General features: G+C 37.8%; 1 protein-coding gene across 1 annotated transcript in view; it reads left to right on the forward strand.

Moving 5' to 3' along the window:
* The window catches only part of AFF3 (AF4/FMR2 family member 3), a 658,787-nt gene that overhangs the window by 426,159 nt on the left and 213,835 nt on the right, over positions 1-18,793 (forward strand). The window contains exons 7-8 of the mRNA XM_036747397.1: positions 8,285-8,321; positions 17,166-17,217. Coding sequence (XP_036603292.1) covers positions 8,285-8,321; positions 17,166-17,217 — 89 coding nt within the window. The remainder of the gene's footprint in view (positions 1-8,284; positions 8,322-17,165; positions 17,218-18,793) is intronic.

An 18,793-nucleotide genomic window follows, 5' to 3' on the forward strand; every position in this document is an offset into this window, starting at 1 on the left:
ATAGGGAAATTTGGAAGGAAGGAAGTTTGGGGGGAAAGATAATAAGTTCAGTTGGAGACATGTTGAGTTTAAGATGTCTGCAGGACATCCACTTCGAGATGGCCAATAGACATTTTGAGATGTGAGAATGGAAGTCTGTAGAGAGTTTAGGGCTGAATAAGTAAATTTGAGAATTTTCAGCATAGAGGTAGATGATAATTGAATCCATGGAAGCTAATTTGAGGTCACTAAGTGAAATAGTATGGAGGGAAGAGAGCAAGCGTCATAGGATAGAGCCCTATGGAACACCTACATTTAGAGAGTATAACACAGAAGGACAAACAAACGAGATTGAGAATGGGCAGTCAGATAGGTTGGAGGAGAACCAGGAAGTAAGAATATGATCCCAAGAGTGTAATGAAAACCTAGAGAAAGAGATTATCAAGAAGAAATGAGTGATCAACGGTATTAAAGGCTAAAGAGAGATCAAGAAGGATGAGTGTTGAGAAAAGACCATTAGATTTGGCCATTAAGGGAGCCCTAATAACTTTGGAGAGAGCAGTTTCTATTGAAAGATGAAGATGGAAACCAGGTCACAGAGAGTTAAGAAGAGAGTGAGGAAAAGAAAGTGGGGTGCCTGCTGTAAAGTCTTCTCGAGGCATTTAGTCACAAAAGGAAGGAGAGGTATGGGGCAATACCTAGTGGGGATGTATAGATCGATTGAAGCTGTTCGGAGTGGGCAGACATGTTTGTATGCAGTAAGAAGGCAGCCAGTAGACAAGAAGAGAGTGAAAGTAAGTGAGGGAATAGAGACAATAGAGAGGAAAATATGCTGAAGAAGACACAAATTGGGATCACTTGTACACTTTAGTGGCATTTGCCTTGGCAAGGAAAGGGCAACCTCATCATGTGCCATAGGAGTGAAGTCAGAGATAGTGACAGAAAGCGTCTCCTGTTGTCCCCCAAACTCCCACTTCATTACTTAGCTTTTTAATGTGCTCTGTAGCTATATCTGGCATCCCACTAGTACAAAATTCCTGCACGTAGTACTGGCGTAGAACAAGAGGGCTTTCATTTTAAATGAGGAAATCAGATTTCAATGAGGCATCTTCCAGACTGCTGAGGGGATTTCAGTGGTGTTATTTCTCCCTGCCTCCCTCTCCTCTTGCTCAGAGAGAAAACTAAATGTGTTTTTTATCAAAGTGTAGTAACACTTCACATTTTCTCTAAGGCTCCTCCCTTCCAAAAAGCTCATAGAATGTGCTGCTAATTCAGCCTTTACAAATAGAGTATGACCATCATTAATTTTCACACATAATGCACTTCTTTTAACCTGTATCTCAACTAATTAGTATCCTGACAGCTTGAGACTTGCAATTTATTAATTAGGCCATTAAAGTTTCAAAGGCTATCACTATTGTAACTATATGGGAGCTGGAATCAGTGAAGAAGTTAGAGGAGCATCATGTGCACGTAGGCAGATAAACAATGAAATAAAACATACATTAAGATTAAGGGGGCTGTTTGAAGTCTCAAGGAAAGTCAATTTAATGGTGCATTTTCTGCATGCCAGGCGCTACTAAATACGTCAGGTAAGTAGTTCCATGTACTTCCCCATTATATCTACGTGTTGAGGGACATAACATATGGTACAATCAGTGGCTACTGAACTTTGATTTTCTGTTCCCTGTGGGGCTAATTTGGATTCTCAAATTCATTGGAAGGACACCGCCAGACTTTTCTGCCTCATTCTTCAGACCTCAAAAGTAATTGGATTTGGTAAAGAAAAGATAGGACACTTTTGAATAGCCTGCCATTATCAGGTGTTCAAACCATGAGAGGAGAGAATGTTCTTTTCTTTTTTCCTTTTTTCCCTTCCTTTCTGTAGCAGCCTCCTAAGTTTTGAAATGCAAATAAAGAACTCAAATTGTAGAACTCATTTCTCTCCTCAGAAAACCAGTGTCCAAACCTAATGTCATTCTCACAAGCACCTCACATAGTTCTCGCATAGCAACAGGGGCCGAGTCTGGTGGAATCACACCCGGTCTGAAATTATTTTTGCCAATTGATTTTTTAAAAAGCATTACACAGAGGAATTCAAGCATCATTACTGAAATGAAAGTCCTGTTGCCTTTCTTTCTCTTTCTGCATTAGAGAGAATGAAAGAGAGCATTCGGGAAAGAAAGTGCTTCAAGGTTGGAAAGCGTATTATTAAACACACCCTTTAGGGTGTGTAACATGCTTCCAAAAAATATGTATTTGGCCTAAAACCCTATTTGCCATGGCATTACCTAAAAGTGAACATTTTAATTGACTTTAGCTAAAAATCAATTCAATGTATTTTACTTGCTAAAAATGTTCTGATAAGAAAGGAGGGAAGGAGTGTGTGTGTGTGTGTGTGGAATGATGCCAGGTGATTTTTCTTTTCCTCCTATAATGATCATTACCAGTCTGAAGGACTATTTAGGATTATCTTGCCTTACTGCAGGGTCCAGAGGGAGCCAGTTTTTTCCATATAGGTAAACCAGTAGAAACAACAAGAAGGATGAGCGAACAGGCATTAAATGGTTCCAAAGAAGGCATGTTTACAAGAGAAAAAAAAATCCAATGAAACAACAATAAAAATTCTCTGCCTATGGCCGTCCATCAGTGACATCTGACTCCAGAAACTAGTTTTTGTTATAAATGCTCAAGAGTTTTTCTAGAAGTGGTGTGTGTGTGTGTGTGTGTGTGTGTGTGTGTGTGCTCGCGTGTGTGCATGTGTGTGTGTGTGTGTGTGTGTGTTTTCCTGGCTCTTCATCAGCATCTGCAAGTCTTGTTCAAAAGCATGACAAATTTGGCATAAGCAATACCTCCTGCTTCACACCCCATTGGTGATAAGAGTTTTAGAACATGGGGGGAGGGCACTTCTGAAAGTATTTGAGCCTCTGGGATTGAATAAATAAAAAAATAAATTGCAGGTTACAGAATAGCTTCTATGTAATCATAAGTGGTTACGGTCTTTATAAATTCAAACCACATTATCAATAAAAGGATGGTCATTTGGCCATCTCTGTTAGACCAAAGACCCCTCATGGCGGGGGCTTACAGTTTATATGCCCTTCAAAGAGTAGGTGGCACCTGAGGGATGGCAACCAAATCTGATTGGTTAACACAATGGGAGGTGGGCCATAAAATGAGGATCTTGGGGTACACTTAGATCACCCAAATCTTGGTCAATAGAGACATCAATTTCCATATCACTTGTTAAGAGAATCAACACTTCCCCAGACCTCTCTGAGCAAACACAATGAGCAGGAATACACCCATTAACCCAAACCTGGAATTTCTTTTACTATCTGTCAAGATCTTGGCCTGGGTAAATCTTTCACACTAGTTGATTTCTGAATGAGGAAGTAGAAAAGGGGGAAAACCTTGGTCTTGGTTAAATAATTAGTTATTAAATACAAGAGAGAAATTAATTTCTCACACTGTTGGTATTCTGTCCCAGTATCAATTGAATAGTGATCTGGAAAACACAAAAAAGCAAATTACAGACTGTTGACATATCATTATTGATCAGAACAACCCAAATTGTATAATCTGCCTGTCCCAGGAGTACGTTTTATGGATAACTTAATATCTAAAAACAGATCAACCTACATAAACCATCAATGGGAATACTCTTAGTTGTTGACACATTGGTGAACAGAGATCCTAGGAAAGGACTGGCCATACAGGGCAGAATATATTGACCCCACACTTAGGGGCCTTTCTGTATGGTCTATATGGATAAGTGAAGTGCTCATTAGAGTCCCTTAAAAATTTACCATATAATGTATTGTCTTGGTGTCTATACAGAATGTTATTTTTTTCTATATGTCATCCCACTTATTCTTGCTGAATAATTTGGAGCCCACAAGTCTTCTTACTCTCAAAACTCTATCAGTATCTAGCTCAAAAGGGTACAGTGGAAAGATTCTGAAATCAGAGGCCCTGGGTTCAAATCCCACCTCTTATACTAACTGCTTGGGACTTCAGCTAAGTCATTTAAACTCCTTCCCATTTAACTTTTTAACCTCAGTTTCCTCATATGTAAAGAGATTAGACTAACTAAGCCCTCATGTTCTTTCAAGCTCTAGATCTATGATTCTATGCTCCGTGATTTCATCAAATAACTATATGTAAAGCATTTTGCAAACCTTTTTTAAAATTTTTGTTTAGTTTTAATTTGTGAAGTAAAATAGGCATTTCCATAACATAGTATAATAACAAGGGACGATCGTACATGAAACTGCAAATCTATTATTATGTACAACTTGCTATTTATTTTAAATATATAATAAAGTTACCATGTAAATTTTTTTTTCCTTTTTTCTTCCCCCCCGCCCAGATATGGCTACCATTAGTCACAAATATGTGTGTGAGTAAAATATATACATATGTAAAATCATTTTGTAATCTTAAAGTGCTATTATAAATGATAGTTATTATCATCATAACCATAATTAATAATATAGACATTATCATCTTGAGTACTCCCTCCATTGACACAAATTACAAACCTTTCACAACTATGGAAGTTTTATGGTTAAAAAAAAATCGCCTGTTATCTAGAATTCTCACAGTAAGACTCCCTACCTCTATCTAGATTGGTCTTTATGTCACAAAGAGAATCTTGTCATCAGGCTCGTACTCAGCCTTTGATAAGATCTGCCCAAGTTCTAATAGTCTCCTATAACCTAAGATCATCTCCATATCGGAGTAGGTTGTTGAAGCAGAACTTGGGCAGAAAACAATAACATTACTGTCATCGTATTTCTAGTGTCTAGCACAGTACCTGCTGCAATATACAAAGTTCTTTTTAATACATTGAATGATTGAGTTATGACGGTGAAATCCAGCACAAAGGGAATGCCCTTGTGAAGTCTTTTAAAATGTGATTGAATTTATATTTTCTCTTCCTCATGTTCTCTGTATTTCTTCCCCTTATAAAATTATTTTCCACGTGGATATTTCATAACAGTGTTATTGAGTGTAACCAAAAACATAGTAAAAATCTTAAAACAAATATAACAAACCAGCAGAAAGCAAAGAACCTTGGCTACATTAGCTCAATCCCTCACAAAAAAAAATGCCTTCAAAAAGGAAAAGAAAAAAGATTTAATGTTATGCTTTGGGGCCTTTTAGACTGTCCATATGAGATCCATCTGTTTAAACAATTGCTATACCTTGAATCAGAACTATGATTCTTGAAATCTAGTGTCCATAGTGTCCAGGGAACAGGAAAAAAAAATATCTCTGCAGACAAATTTGTTTATTTTGCATTGTCGGAAAACTCTGTGTAGGTAATCTAACCTACCTACTTTCTTGTCATAGTTGTCATTAAAATTGGAACCAAATACATGATCCGTTTTTCTTCTCATCTCTCTTGACTGAGATTCTCAATTCCTTCCCTCCTCCACTGAAGTATATTCTGTTTTGTCCATACATGTCTTATCCAGAACCTCAAATCTTTTCTGAAGTAGAGGGAATACTGTGATTTTCAATTTGTATGGCAAATTATGCATCAGGTGAAAATGTGACGTAGTAATATGGAATAGTGAATGTTGTTCAAGGATGCTTGGTTCGATTCTCATCTCTATTTCCTCAAACTTCCGGAATGATTTTGGCTACAATTTGCCTAACAATTCTTTGCCTCCATTTTTTCTTCATGTAAAATAACAATGATAATGGGATGGAAGTGCCTAGAGAGGAGAGATTTGGGGGGAGGTGGGTGTTTGGCTTGATACCCTCAACCCTTAGCATAGCATGTAGAATGTAAGTAGTGCTTTAAAAATGCTTCTTGAGTGATTGACAATATTTCCTTCATTTCGCAGACATTTTAATGGAAATTTGGTGTTTTATACATGTAATGTTTTTGCTCTTTAGTATGTAGTTATCACCGTACGTGTCATCATTTTGTTTTTGCTTGGGTTGGGGTATTGGGTGTCGGTTTACAATTTAGCCTTCTAATAATTTATGGTTATTGGTCACTGTCTGTGATTCAAGATGACTAAGGTAGGGTCATAGGATTTCTGAGCTAGAGATACCCCAATCTAAACCCTTCACTTTATAGATAAAGAAACTGAGGCCTGAGATAGTATAAGAATTACATTGCAGAGCGAGGATTTTATCTCAGGTCTCTGGTGCCACTTTCTGTGTACTTTCTTCAGCACCTCCCCACTGAGATGGAATCAAAAGTGTTAATTCCCTGTAATACCTACTGCACACTTTTAATAACAATCACACTGAATTTTCATGAAAGAAATGGGCTCAACTAAAAAACTTGTTTCATATCATCACCTCTGCCATTTTTGATTCAGTTTTTATTCATGGCACAGCAAAAGGATGAGATTCTCTAAACAACCAATTAAGACACGCTTTTGGAATTGACAACTTGGTGTTTTCTCAATGGGCAAATGTATGTCACAACGTCTCTGGGATGTAGTAGATCATCTTTGGGAGCTGTGGTCATCAAAACGTTTATCACCCTACGAACAAACTGGTGACAAGCCTCTCTAGACTTAGCTAGTTGGCCTTCAATGATAGGCATGTGGCCCACCACCTGGGCCAGACACAAAGACTTTCTAGCTCTATAGAGCTTACCTGAGCTTGTTTTCAGCTAGCATAGCCTTTGAGTATTCAAGATCACCCCTACACTCCAGTGGAACATCAGAGAATAATTCTAGTAGATGAAGGGGGTATTTAAGTAACATCAAACCTGTTTTTCATATTCAAAAGCTTAAAACAGCTCATATTCAGATACAAAAGCTCTGAATTATTTAAGATACAAAAGATAGAAACTAATCCTCTTGAGACACTTACTTCTGGATAGTCTACTTATCAGCATTTCTTTGTCAGAAATGTGTTCCCTGTACCTCACAGTTTTCTATTCCAAAATTTCATTAGGGTAGGGGCGGGGGGAATTTTTAATTTTTGTGTTCTACCTTATAGAGTCAGCATTAGTTAGCATTTAGTTTCAGCATTATTATGGAGGCTATGGTTTCTCTTAAACCAATGGACACAATTATATCACGGTATCATAGAATATAGAGCTGGAAGGCACCTTAACCATCCATTTCTGCCCCCTCCTTTTGTAGGTGAAGAAACTAAGGCTTAGTGTAATGTTAAATGACTGGCCCAAGGTCACACAAGTAGTAAGTAACAGAACTAAGCTTCAAGTCTAGATCCTCTGACTCAAAGACAATGCTCGACTACACCACACTACCTCTCATCATCCATCATTACATGTAGTGTTAGCTTATTAAATATCCGGGTATGTCATACTGTACTGGTTGTAAAACAAAGCAGTCTAAAGGTTTATTTTCCACTTTCTGGTATCATAGACTCTTAAAAATGTCAATTTATATAGATTTTGGTCCCATCTCCCCCACATATTTGGACCTAATATAAGTCAAATCACATCCCCCTAATTTAGAGTATGGGTAGTAAAAATTTCAAATAACACAGCCTATAAAGTGGATATTAATCCTGTTCTATAAAACCAATCTAAAATAGGGAATCTACCATATTTTTAATGCTGGTTCTGTTTTGAGTGTCTTTTTCATACCTGTCATTACTTATTCCTATTCTCATTTTCCCCGATGTGTTAGATTAAGTGTACGTCTTCATGAGCAGGAGGGAGGGGAATTCTCAAGTCAAACAAGATCAGAAGTATAATTTACTTTTAATGCAAATTCAGTCTCTAGATATGAGGGGAAAGCAGATTCCTTTTCTATGTATCAGAAATAGTGTGGAAGAGGATTTTCACAGTCTCAAATAGGAAGGCACCAGAATTGGTAGCGTCTCTGCCTCATCTTCAAAAACGGGGTGTAGGCAGCATAGTACACTGTCTCTGGAATTAAAAGACATAGGTTAAAATCCCATTCAAGTGCCTACTGTGTGAGACCTTGGACAAGTCTTTTAATCTCCATGATTCTTTGTTTCCTTAACTGTAAAATGAGGGAGTTAGACAAGATGGCCTCTAATGTCCCTCCTGGCTCTCTCTGTATAATATCACGAACCATTAATCTGCATTCTGAAGGAAGGCAAGATGCAAGTTAAGGAAGTTGGAAGGGAGAAAATGAACATCAATGACAGAAAGAAGTGGCACAAAAATGTTTCTCTAGAGTACCTATATACTAGGCACTTTCATATGAAACTTCACTATAGTAGATTGCAGTAAATAATTTGCTTCCCGATGATACACCATGTATCTCTTGTTCAAGTTGCTTTCGCTTTTTAAGAAATTACAAATTAATTTTTTCCCTTTTTGTCGTTTTAGGACTCTCAGCATGTATCCACTGGACACAACAATCCAAGTAAGGACGGTCTTTCATTACAGATGAAATGGGTGGGTTCGGTAGGCATGGCGGGGAAGCTGGAACATGACCTATTGGGAGACAGAAGAGTTCCTGATTACACACACAACAAAGAAGAAACCCATAAAGTAGATGAGAAAACAAAATTAAGAGAGAGAAAGAGAAAAACTTGGACTAAATAATATTGACTGCTGAGCCTTGATTCTTGAACCCAAGACTTAGTGGCCAGTGTTTTGCTCAAGTAAAGAATCAAAAGATTTAGGAATGACCTTGAAACTCTCCTTTATCGTTGTCCAGAGGAAGGAAGACTAGGGTATAAAAAATGCTATTTTTCATAATGCTGTTTCTCTGAAGTTGGAAAGAACAGCTTGCTTCATTAAAGTTGATCCCTAGTATATGTGGGAAGACAACAACTTTTAAAGGGTAAATAATTGGTTTCCTAAATTAAAAGAAAGTGGGTGGGGAAAGAAAGCTAGTCAAGGGGCCCCAAGCTAAATTGCCGTAAAACTCCCAAGAGGCTACTTTAAAGAAAAGCAGTACCTTGCTGGGTATGTACCATAGAGTCTTCCAAAAATAGACTGACATCAATTGGGTGGAGGAGGAGCCATATTGCAGTTAGTGACTAGTAAAACATTTAGGCTTTGTCGTCAAAGAAAGGATGGAATCATTCTGTGAAGCTCTGTTTTAATTCTCTCTCCTGGCACCCCTGATTGGTATTAATGTTGTCCTGTGTATTAAAAATGCATGACCTACCCAGTTCATGTCATTAAAGCATACCAACAAAGGCTGTATTTTGTTAGTTTCATGACCAGTCAGCCAGCTGAGAGCACCACTTGCCAATTACAAAGCTGTGTTTGAAGATGAAAAACACTCTGAGCCAGAAGATGTGGCTTTGAAATTGAGTGCTCACCCACTGGGTGTGGGGGGAAGACATCCAGGGGGAGAGTGTTAGGATGCTGCAGGCTGTTAATGCACAGTGCAGAATTTTGCTAGAGAAAGGTCAGTATGGGAAGATAATGCTGTGAGAATGCATATAGCAATGTCACTTAATTATCCTGCCATCAGCTGGGATTTACTGTGAGCTGGGGTACCAAGAAAGAAGTAAAAGGCCAAAGGCACTAGAATTCTGAGGAAAAATAATAAATTCACTAATGAATAGAGGAAACTAGAAGGAAAGACGTTTATTTTTATAAGATCCTTCAACACTTACAAAAGCTAAGCATAGAACACCAATGACCAGAAATTACTAAGGAGTTACTATTGTTTTGTTCATGGTGTCCCTCCATTTGATTCTAAACATTTTATGCTACGAGAGGGATTCAACAGAATAATAAGTGCACAAAACCTCTAATTGCCTTCATCTTGAAGTTGTCAAGGAGAAGAGGGAGGAAAAAGGACATTTTAAAAAAATATACTGTGAGTTAGAGACTGGACTGGTGATTTCATTGTATAAGGAACTCTAAGGTGAGGAAATCTCCCTCTCCAAATTCGAGTCAACAGTTTCTTAGCAACATACAATCTTAAAAGAGTTGGCTAGCGTTACGGTGTCAAACTAGAATAGAAACTATTCCTATTGGTTCCATATTGATTTGTTATTATTGTTGTTCAGTTGTTCAGTCACGTTCCACTCTTCATGGCCCTTTTGGGGAGGTTTTCTTGGCAAAGATACTGGAGTGGTTTGCCATTTCCTTCTTCAGTGGATTAAGGCAAACAGAAGTTAAGTGACTTGCCCAGAGTCAGATGGCTAGTGAGTTTCTGAGGCTGGACATGAACTCAGGTCTTCCTGACTCTAGGCCCAGCACTCTGTCCACTAAGCCATCTAGCTGCCTCTTGCATATTGACTTCAAAAACCAGAAATTAACTAGAAATCTTTAGTTCCCTTGGAGGCTCAGATTAAGGGCCATGTCCTCTTACAAGAGCCCTTTCCTGGGTCCCCAATTCTTACTACTCTACTCAAAATAATTTTGTATTTATTTTGTACATTGTTTCTGTATTCATCTGCGAACATGTTGCATTTAAAACATTTTTGCTTTGTTAAAATTGAGAATCCTAAAAATTTCATGTAGGTACCTTGTCATGTAGTTCCAATGTGATATGATCTATTGAGAAAAGCAGACTTTTGGAAAATCGTGCAATTAAGTTGTTAGAGCTATATACGTCTACGTAAAAAGCAGTGACAAGAATACCGGACGTTGACTCTAGGCCCAGCATTCTATCCACTAAGCTGTCTAGCTGCCTCTTGCATGTTGACTTGAACAATCACAAATTAACATTATCTATGTTGTATTACATTTTTATTTATTTATATATTATGTATCTTATTATCTAATATTTCCTAATTACATTTTAATCTGGTTCTTTCCCCCATCACTGGCAGCTTTTATCTGAATTTGATATCTCTGAGTCTAGAGTACTTAGAAGAAAAGTGACTTTCCCAGGTTCACATAGCCAGTATGTGTCAGGGGCAGGAATTCAGCCAAGGTCTTTTTGGCTGACTATCCACTACTCCACTCTGCTTTTCAAATACACTATAATGTGATTAAATTATTATGCAGAAATGGTGCATTATAAACCTTGATTCTTCAGGCATGCCATTTTTTTTCTAGTGACATTTCACGCTACTAATGCTCTTGGCTACAAATGTAAGATATACAAAGACCACATTCCTTATATGATACTAAAGTTTCTATGACGTTTTAGGCAGAGACCAAAAATTCCTGGAATTCACAGTGACATGTACTCAGTCAAGCCAAACAAGTAGATCACAAAGTACTTAAAGAATGTCCAGTATTCTTGTCACCATTTTTACATAGACATATATAGCTCGAACAAATTAATTGCACCATTTTCTAAAAGTCTGCTTTTCTCAATAGATCGTATCACATTGAAACTACATGACAAGGTACCTACATAAAATTTTTAGGATTCTCAATTTTAACAAAGCAAAAGGCTTTTAATTGCCACCTTTTCACAGATGAATACAGAGACAATGTACAGAATAAATACAAAATTATTTTGAGTAGAGTAGTAAGAATTGGGGACTCGGGAAAGGGCTCTTGTAAGAGGAGATGGACCTTAATATGAGCCTTCAAGGGAACTAAAGATGTCTAGGAGGCAGAAGGGAGAGTTGAGATGAGTCCAGGTATGGAATACAGTTTGAGCAAAGATGCAGAAGCAACAGATATTAATGCCGTGTATGAGAAACCACAAATAGGCAAGTTTGATAAGAACAAAGTATGTGAGGGGGAGTAATATGGGGTCAGTCTGGAAAAATATGTTGGAACCAGACTGGGAAGGGCTTTAAATGCTAAACAGGGAGTGATAGACACTAGAGCTTCTTGGGCAGGAGAGTGATATGTTCAGCCCTGGCCATTGGGAATATCAGTTTTGCCGCTGTGTGGTGATGGGTTGGAGATGGAGGACAACAGAGGCATTGATTAAGAGGCTATTGCAGTAATCCGGTTGAGAGATGATGAAGGCCTGAACTGTGTGAGTAGAGAAAATGGGATAGATGTGAGAGATATTAGGGAAGGAGAATTGACATTTGTCAATGTGATGAATTATTTATCATAAGACTAAATTTGATTTAATAAGTCAAGGTGAAAATGTAAGAAAAAGTTAGGACTGTTATTTGGTAAAACATCAAGGAATTTAAATGTTAAAATAGATAGTGAATCTCTATATAAAGAAATCATTATATAAAATACTAAAATTTTGTTTCTTATACTGTTCACTAATAGAGCAGAATTCAGTAAACAGTAAACCTATCTTGGAGCTCTTTCAACAACTCCAATGCATTATATATAATGATGATAATGAATGCCAGGTCCTATAGAAGTGCCAGAAAAATAAAATTTAGTAAACTGAACTAGATTAATGTTTATGTATCAGGGTTACAGAGGAAAGAATTAAAACTCTACTTCAAGTTAACTAAATGGACAGCCTTTGTTGTTGTTCATCCTTCAGTCTCAAGGAGGTCCAATGAAATCACAAGGGTGATGACTTGACTGGCAGGTGAAATGGATCTGAGTGAGGTAGAACTGTGCAAAGTCATCAGCCTCACTTCCTCCTCCAGAGTCATCAGAGTTCAGTGGCAAGACTGAGGTCAAGACTGCAGCTGGCCCCAGTCAGCCATTAAGCTCTTCTGTATCACCATTTCCATCTCCATCTTACATAATCGACTGCTTCACTTCCAATGGAGAATCTCCTTTGCTTGTCCTGTCCATGATGTTATAATCCTGTAACACTGGGTTCAGTAGTAATAAGGCATGGACATCAGAAGTGGCAAATATGCATTGAGTACCTACCTACTATAGGTAAAGTCAATACTGGAGATGCAAAGATGGAGGTATGAATCTGGAAAACATTTAATCCCAATTTTGTCCAATTTGTTTTTAACCATTCCTCCTTGTAGTAAAATATAAATGTCTAAGACTGAACAGGCTACACAAAGCCATATTATAATTTCAGGATTTTTAATGATGGGCACACGAGTTACCACAAAATAGATTCAGTGACAGTTTGTGTTTCTTGTCAATCCTACTGTGTCCAGTCACATGGCCAGGTCTGCTATGAAGCAGTCTAGCTTGGTGGTTTTTGATAGAGAGAAACCATTTACTGGATTGAAAATTCCCAACTCAGAAAACTCTAGTATCTATTACTTTCTACCACTCCATCCCACTCCCTCAGCCCCACCAATTTGAAGATTGATAACGCCACTTGATCCTTAACAGCTCACGTTTTTTAAACATGTGAAATTAACTCCAAAAATTGCATCATTTATAGTTTTAAGATGTGGGGAGTGTTTTGCATTCTATACTTCCTTAAAGGATGTGAACAGCCATCATCTCTGTCCATCATTCTGAACTTAATTTCCCTAGAAAGGTTCGTTCATTCTCAATATTGAAGCTGCTGAAAGCCCTTACTCTCCAGTTTTTCATAAATGTCTTGTCTGGCTTGGTTGTATCCCTCCCCTATGCCAAAGCCCTTTCTGTTGTCTCTGTTGCTACAACAGTGAGCGCTGCTAAGAGAATTGATAATCAGTTGCAGCTTGTCCCTGATTTGACTGAAGCCAACCAGCCACTGAGACCCCAGATCCCACGTGTAATCAGATCAGGGATCCCTCCACCTGTGGGTTCCTTAACAGCATTATTGCTTAAAGTAAAATATATTTATTAGAGCAACAGAAACATTGTATTGGCTTTTGTTATTGAGTTCTTTTTTTTCTGACACAAGGTGTTTTGAAACGTATGATATTGCCTTCCATTCCCAGGCCTGTTTGTTGTGGGTTGCATTTAATTGCCTGTGTGAGGTGTACTTAGTGACAAGCCATAAAGAGGGAGAGAAATTAACCAGCTTCCTGAAATTGAAGGGGGAAGGATGGGGTGGGGGGGGATTCTGCTTTGAGAGAAAATTATAAGTCAGATCAGTTATGCTTTACTTAAAGCAATTAGAGCTACCTGTACAAGGAGCATGTGCAGGGGTTGTGGTTGCTGGTGGTGACAACTGTACTAGCATGCCTGGGATTGGTTTGTTTTTCCTGACCTGGAGTTAATTAACTGGACCTCGGCAAGTCCTCCCTAAACTAAATAGCTACATCACAAAACTAAACCAGGGAACAAAACTTCCAATCAAAGTGTGAGCTCAAAAACAAATTTACTAATTTGTTACTGCTGCTACTGCTTCTGCTTCTGCCTGGATGAGGACTCTAGGACTATTCACATGTGGTCACCAGGGAAATTCAAACAACTGGCTTTGCCTGATTTTTTTTTCTTTCATGACCAGGCTTATATAGTAAAAAACAAAAACAAAACAAACTAAAAAAAAACTACTGGGTCCGAAGTCTGAGTTCACTACTTTTACCAAATTTGTGACTTTGGGCAAGTCAGCTAACTCCTCTGGGCCTCATCTGTCTCTATGTATAAAATGAGACTCAATGACCTCTAAAGAAAGTGTCAACCCTAAATCTATGATCCTGCAAACTATAATCCTATGACAGAATTTCCTAGTGAGTTTTTGGGGGGGGGATGGGAAGGGTTGTAGAGAATTAAGAGAGGAAGGGGCATTTTGTAGGCACGGATCAAGTACAGGGATCTGGTTTCTGAGATAGATTTAGAAATTATGCTTGTTATAACAATAGTTTTTTTGCTACCAGAAAAAGAAAGGTAAGGGCAAAGTTTTGTGGGACCAAGTTCTAACCTAACCAAGTAGCTCCATAAATTAGCCCTCCATCACTGAATTTTAACTTCATGGGGTAGTATGGAAAACCTTTTAGAATATTTTATCCCCTAATTTAGTTGTTGAATCCTATAATCATAATTAAGCTTTAGAATTCAGGCCACTGACTACTACCGTTGACATAGCGTAAAAGTGTGTGAGCCCGGTAAAGAGGACAACACACTTAAATCAAGGACCTAGAAAGGGAGGATGTGTATCTACTGAGTTCAAGCCTGTGCCAAGGCTGTAGACAACCAGCATGTCTAAGTTATGGAGAACAACGAACATCCTTACTGTTCATCTTTAAATTGGCCGTTATAATAGTATGAATGAAGAGTGACGAAGAGTGAGAAAAACAAGAGGGGTCACTGTGGCCAGGAAACAATATGGCTGCAGCAGTCAGGGAGAGGTGAATGGGGGAAATCTTTTGCTTTGCTGTGATTCCTTTCTCCTAGGAAGGAAAACCAACAGTATGTATCGGGCTCTGGTCCTTTTGTATAGTTATGCTTCTATCACTGCATTGCTTAGGGCACTGCCGGCACCACACACATTCAATGGAAACTGCTTACCTAATCAGTCCCTCCTGAGGTTGCTTCCATTCTGGGAAGGGAGCAGATAAAGGCTAGTAAATGACAATATATTTGGAATGGTACAGAACAGGACTTTCTCCCCTCCCCTTCAAACAATAGATTAAGACCTACCGGTAAATCTTAAATCTTAAGGGATAGATTTTCAAGGCATTTGCCACCATTATACTCCCTCTCTGCCACACGTTTTTCCTATGATTTTTCAAGCTTGCCAGTGAGAAGCAGAATGCAGTTAGCAGAATGGCCTCCCTTGTCCACCACACCCCATGCCGTCTTATGTGTCGACTTCTTTCTCTGCATTGTACCCCACAACTTAACCCCAAGGCTTCAGGAAATAGGTAGCTTCTACACACACACACACACACACTCACACACTCCCTAGCCCTTGAAATATAACAAAGCATTTGTTATCAGAAAAATGAAGGTCCAGAGTCAGCTTTTCTACTACTTCATTATAAATCTTTAAGCAAAAATTAAGCAGAGTTATCTGTGCTCCATAGTTTTCCCATCCATAAAGTAAGGGTAATAATGCAAAAAAAAATTTTTAAGCTGACCAAAATACTTATGGAATACAAAGTATTCTGTTTAATTGAGAATTCTGATTTATCTGCAATTAATCATAAACTCTTTTGCTTCAGCCCTTTCTAATTATATTAGTTCATTTTATTGCTTATTGGTCATCTCTATAAAGATCAATTTTCACTCCACAGCTCTATAGATGCAACCACAGAAAGTGACAGAGATCAAGCTGAATGTGTGCTGAGCTCAGCACATACCCAGAAAGTTGGGTTGAATATTTTGGTTTGCTTTGGTTTTACTAAATTCTGATAATAGTTTGTTTAATTTGCCTCTTTCTTATGAAAGTTGAGTACTACAAAAAAAATCTCCACTTAATGGACATTTCTGCTTGGGTTGGTATCCAGTTAATAATGGATATATTTGTAAGCTTCATTATGTGTTTGGTGCAAATTATGGTAGAACTTGGGAAGTGTTGTTTTAATTCCTTGGAATTAAGTTGTGTACAACAAACTTTTCTCAAATTGTAACAATAGGTATCCTTATTTTACCCTAAATATCTAGAAATAGCTAAACCAAAAGCCCAATTTATTCATTTATGACAAAGGGGTATATAGAGATTTTTCATCTTATATCTCAAAGCAGTTGGCAACCTTGAACAAATGTGCCTAGGAAACAGAGCCAAGGAGGTACATGATCACAATACCCACCTCTCAAGTGATCTACCTCTTAAGGAGAAACCGTGTAACAGTTTTCAGGAGCATACGGCAAACATTTGGCGTTAAGTAGCTAAAAATTATATTATGCCTATCACAAGAGTAAATGCCTTTAACCTACCCAAAGTGAAATGGATATAGGCCCCACAGTTAAAACTCTCTACTTCCATAAACCAAACCAAGCCAAATCTTTAATGACTACAGACCACAGAAACATTTCTTTAATGAGCCCCTCAGATGGTCAGGAAGGCTTTCTGGTTTCTATCTCATTCTCCATTTCCATAGGACTCCCAAAAACATTTTGACAGGGCTCTGGATGGGAAATTGCTACATGGGAAAGGTATGACATGTGGCAAGACCTCAATGTTCCCTTCACTTCTCCGGGCTAGGTATTGATCCAGCCTGACTCAGTTTAGGTTGTGCTTACAAATGGGATCAAAGCAAAAGGTGCCTTGGTGGTTGAATACTAATAGAATCTAGTTCCTTAGATTTGTGATAAAATGAAGTGGAAGATTCTCTCTCTAAGATAAGCATACTTTGGCACTGTCTCCTGAATTGAGCCCCCTAGTTGTTTGTAAATAGCACTTTAGTACCTACTTATAAATCATTGCTTGGGCAATTGGATAGCATAGAAGAAATTATTTTGCAAATCCGGCTCGCACACTGTAAAGGATGTTTAAAAAGCCTCCTGCTGCACATTTTGCAATATTGTTAATATGAGCATGAGAATGTATTTTATCTCTCTCAAATCTTGAAGACCGTTATACTCATGTATTCTTTGTATTTTTTCCCCTCCTTCTTTTCTTAAGAGAAAGGTGATGCTGAGCCAAAGAGTCCGGACAATGGTACATCAAATACTTCGTAAGTTGATTTCATGTTTTAATTCAAGATAAGCCTGTGTATCTTATTTTTAGTTGCATACAAAAAGTTTTTTTGTTTTTGAACATCTGATTTTAAAACTTTGAGTTCCAAATTCCCTTCCCTCTTCCCTTCCCATAAATAAATTGCATTAAAAAAAAAAAAAAAGATAACTGTTCTTTAATCTGCTTTGTGATACAGAATAGTTGGACTACTTTTTTTAAAAAAAAAAACAGAAGGAAGCTTGTGGTTCTCTCTTGTGTTAATGTCCTTCTTTAAAACATTTTTTAAGTGCAGATGCATATTCAGTTCATTAGTATCATTAGCATGAGTGATCTTGAGATAAAATAATGGTCCTCTACTGAACCATGCAAATATAATGGAATTTTTTTTGGGGGGGGGGGAGTGCGGGTGTGAGTGAGTGTGTGTCTCTGTGTGTGTGTGTGTGAGGGAGGGAGGAAGGGGGAGAGGGAGAGACAGAGAGAGAGAGAGAGAGAGAGAGAGAGAGAGAGAGAGAGAGAGAGAGAGAGAGAGAGTGTGTGTGTGTGTGTGTGTGTGTGTGTGTGTGTGTGTGTGTGTGTGTGTGTGTTGGAGGCTGGATAGGGCATTTGAAATGTTAACTCTGTAGAATTAACCTATCCTAACATAAAGACTGTCTTCATAATTGTGCAAATTTGTCACATTCACTGAAAGATACCATATTATACATGTCTGTGATGTAATTTTAGAAGACTGCAGTGTGTAACTTCACCCACCTCAGAATTGCTTGACATCCAATTATAGTTATGTCTGATCTCTCAAGACTTTGTTAGTGTTTTTGAGTTAATAAAAGCCATCATGAAATAAACTAGGGAAAGATCCACTTGTAAAAGACTCGTGTTTCACACTCCATCTTTTACCATTTTTTTCTCTCATCTTACAAAGCCTCTAAGGATATCTCTTTTACCGGTAGTTTTTTGCAATAAGTTGATGGACTTGGAATTTAAAAAAAAAATAATCTCAGGGTTAAAAAATGAACTCACCTTAGACTTGCATGAATCAGTAACAGAGTTGTCTCAGAAAAGTCATTTTTTTTAATCCCACTGGAGGAATGACGAATGTTTCCTCCTGATAGGGAAGATTTGTGGGTTTGAGGATGTAACACCCATAATATATGACCTCTGCCTCGTATTGTTTTAAATTTAAAGAGCTGTTTTATGTGAGCATGACAAGAAATCAGTTTGTTTCATGTCCACAAGTCATCACACACAAAAAGAAGTCCAGTCAAAAGAAAGCATTACTAAGGAGTTTTCTTTGTGGAAAAATCTCTATTTCTGAAATTCCAGAAAAATATCCTTTAGCATAAACTAAGAAATGGCTTTGTTAGCTTTGTGTGGATTTCATGAAAGACAGCATTTAATTTACTAGATTGTTTTGCATACATACAGTATATACATTCACATATCTTCATCATTTATATGTATAAATATACATATGCATATTTTAAACCTATGTAATAATGTTGCCCTGGTTTCTGATCCTATGATGTCTGTGAGTGGCTAATAGTGTACTTTGGTCTAAAATGGTTCAAATAATGGCC

The sequence above is a fragment of the Trichosurus vulpecula genome, chromosome 2, assembly GCF_011100635.1.
Source record: "Trichosurus vulpecula isolate mTriVul1 chromosome 2, mTriVul1.pri, whole genome shotgun sequence".
Taxonomy (NCBI): Eukaryota; Metazoa; Chordata; class Mammalia; order Diprotodontia; family Phalangeridae; genus Trichosurus; species Trichosurus vulpecula.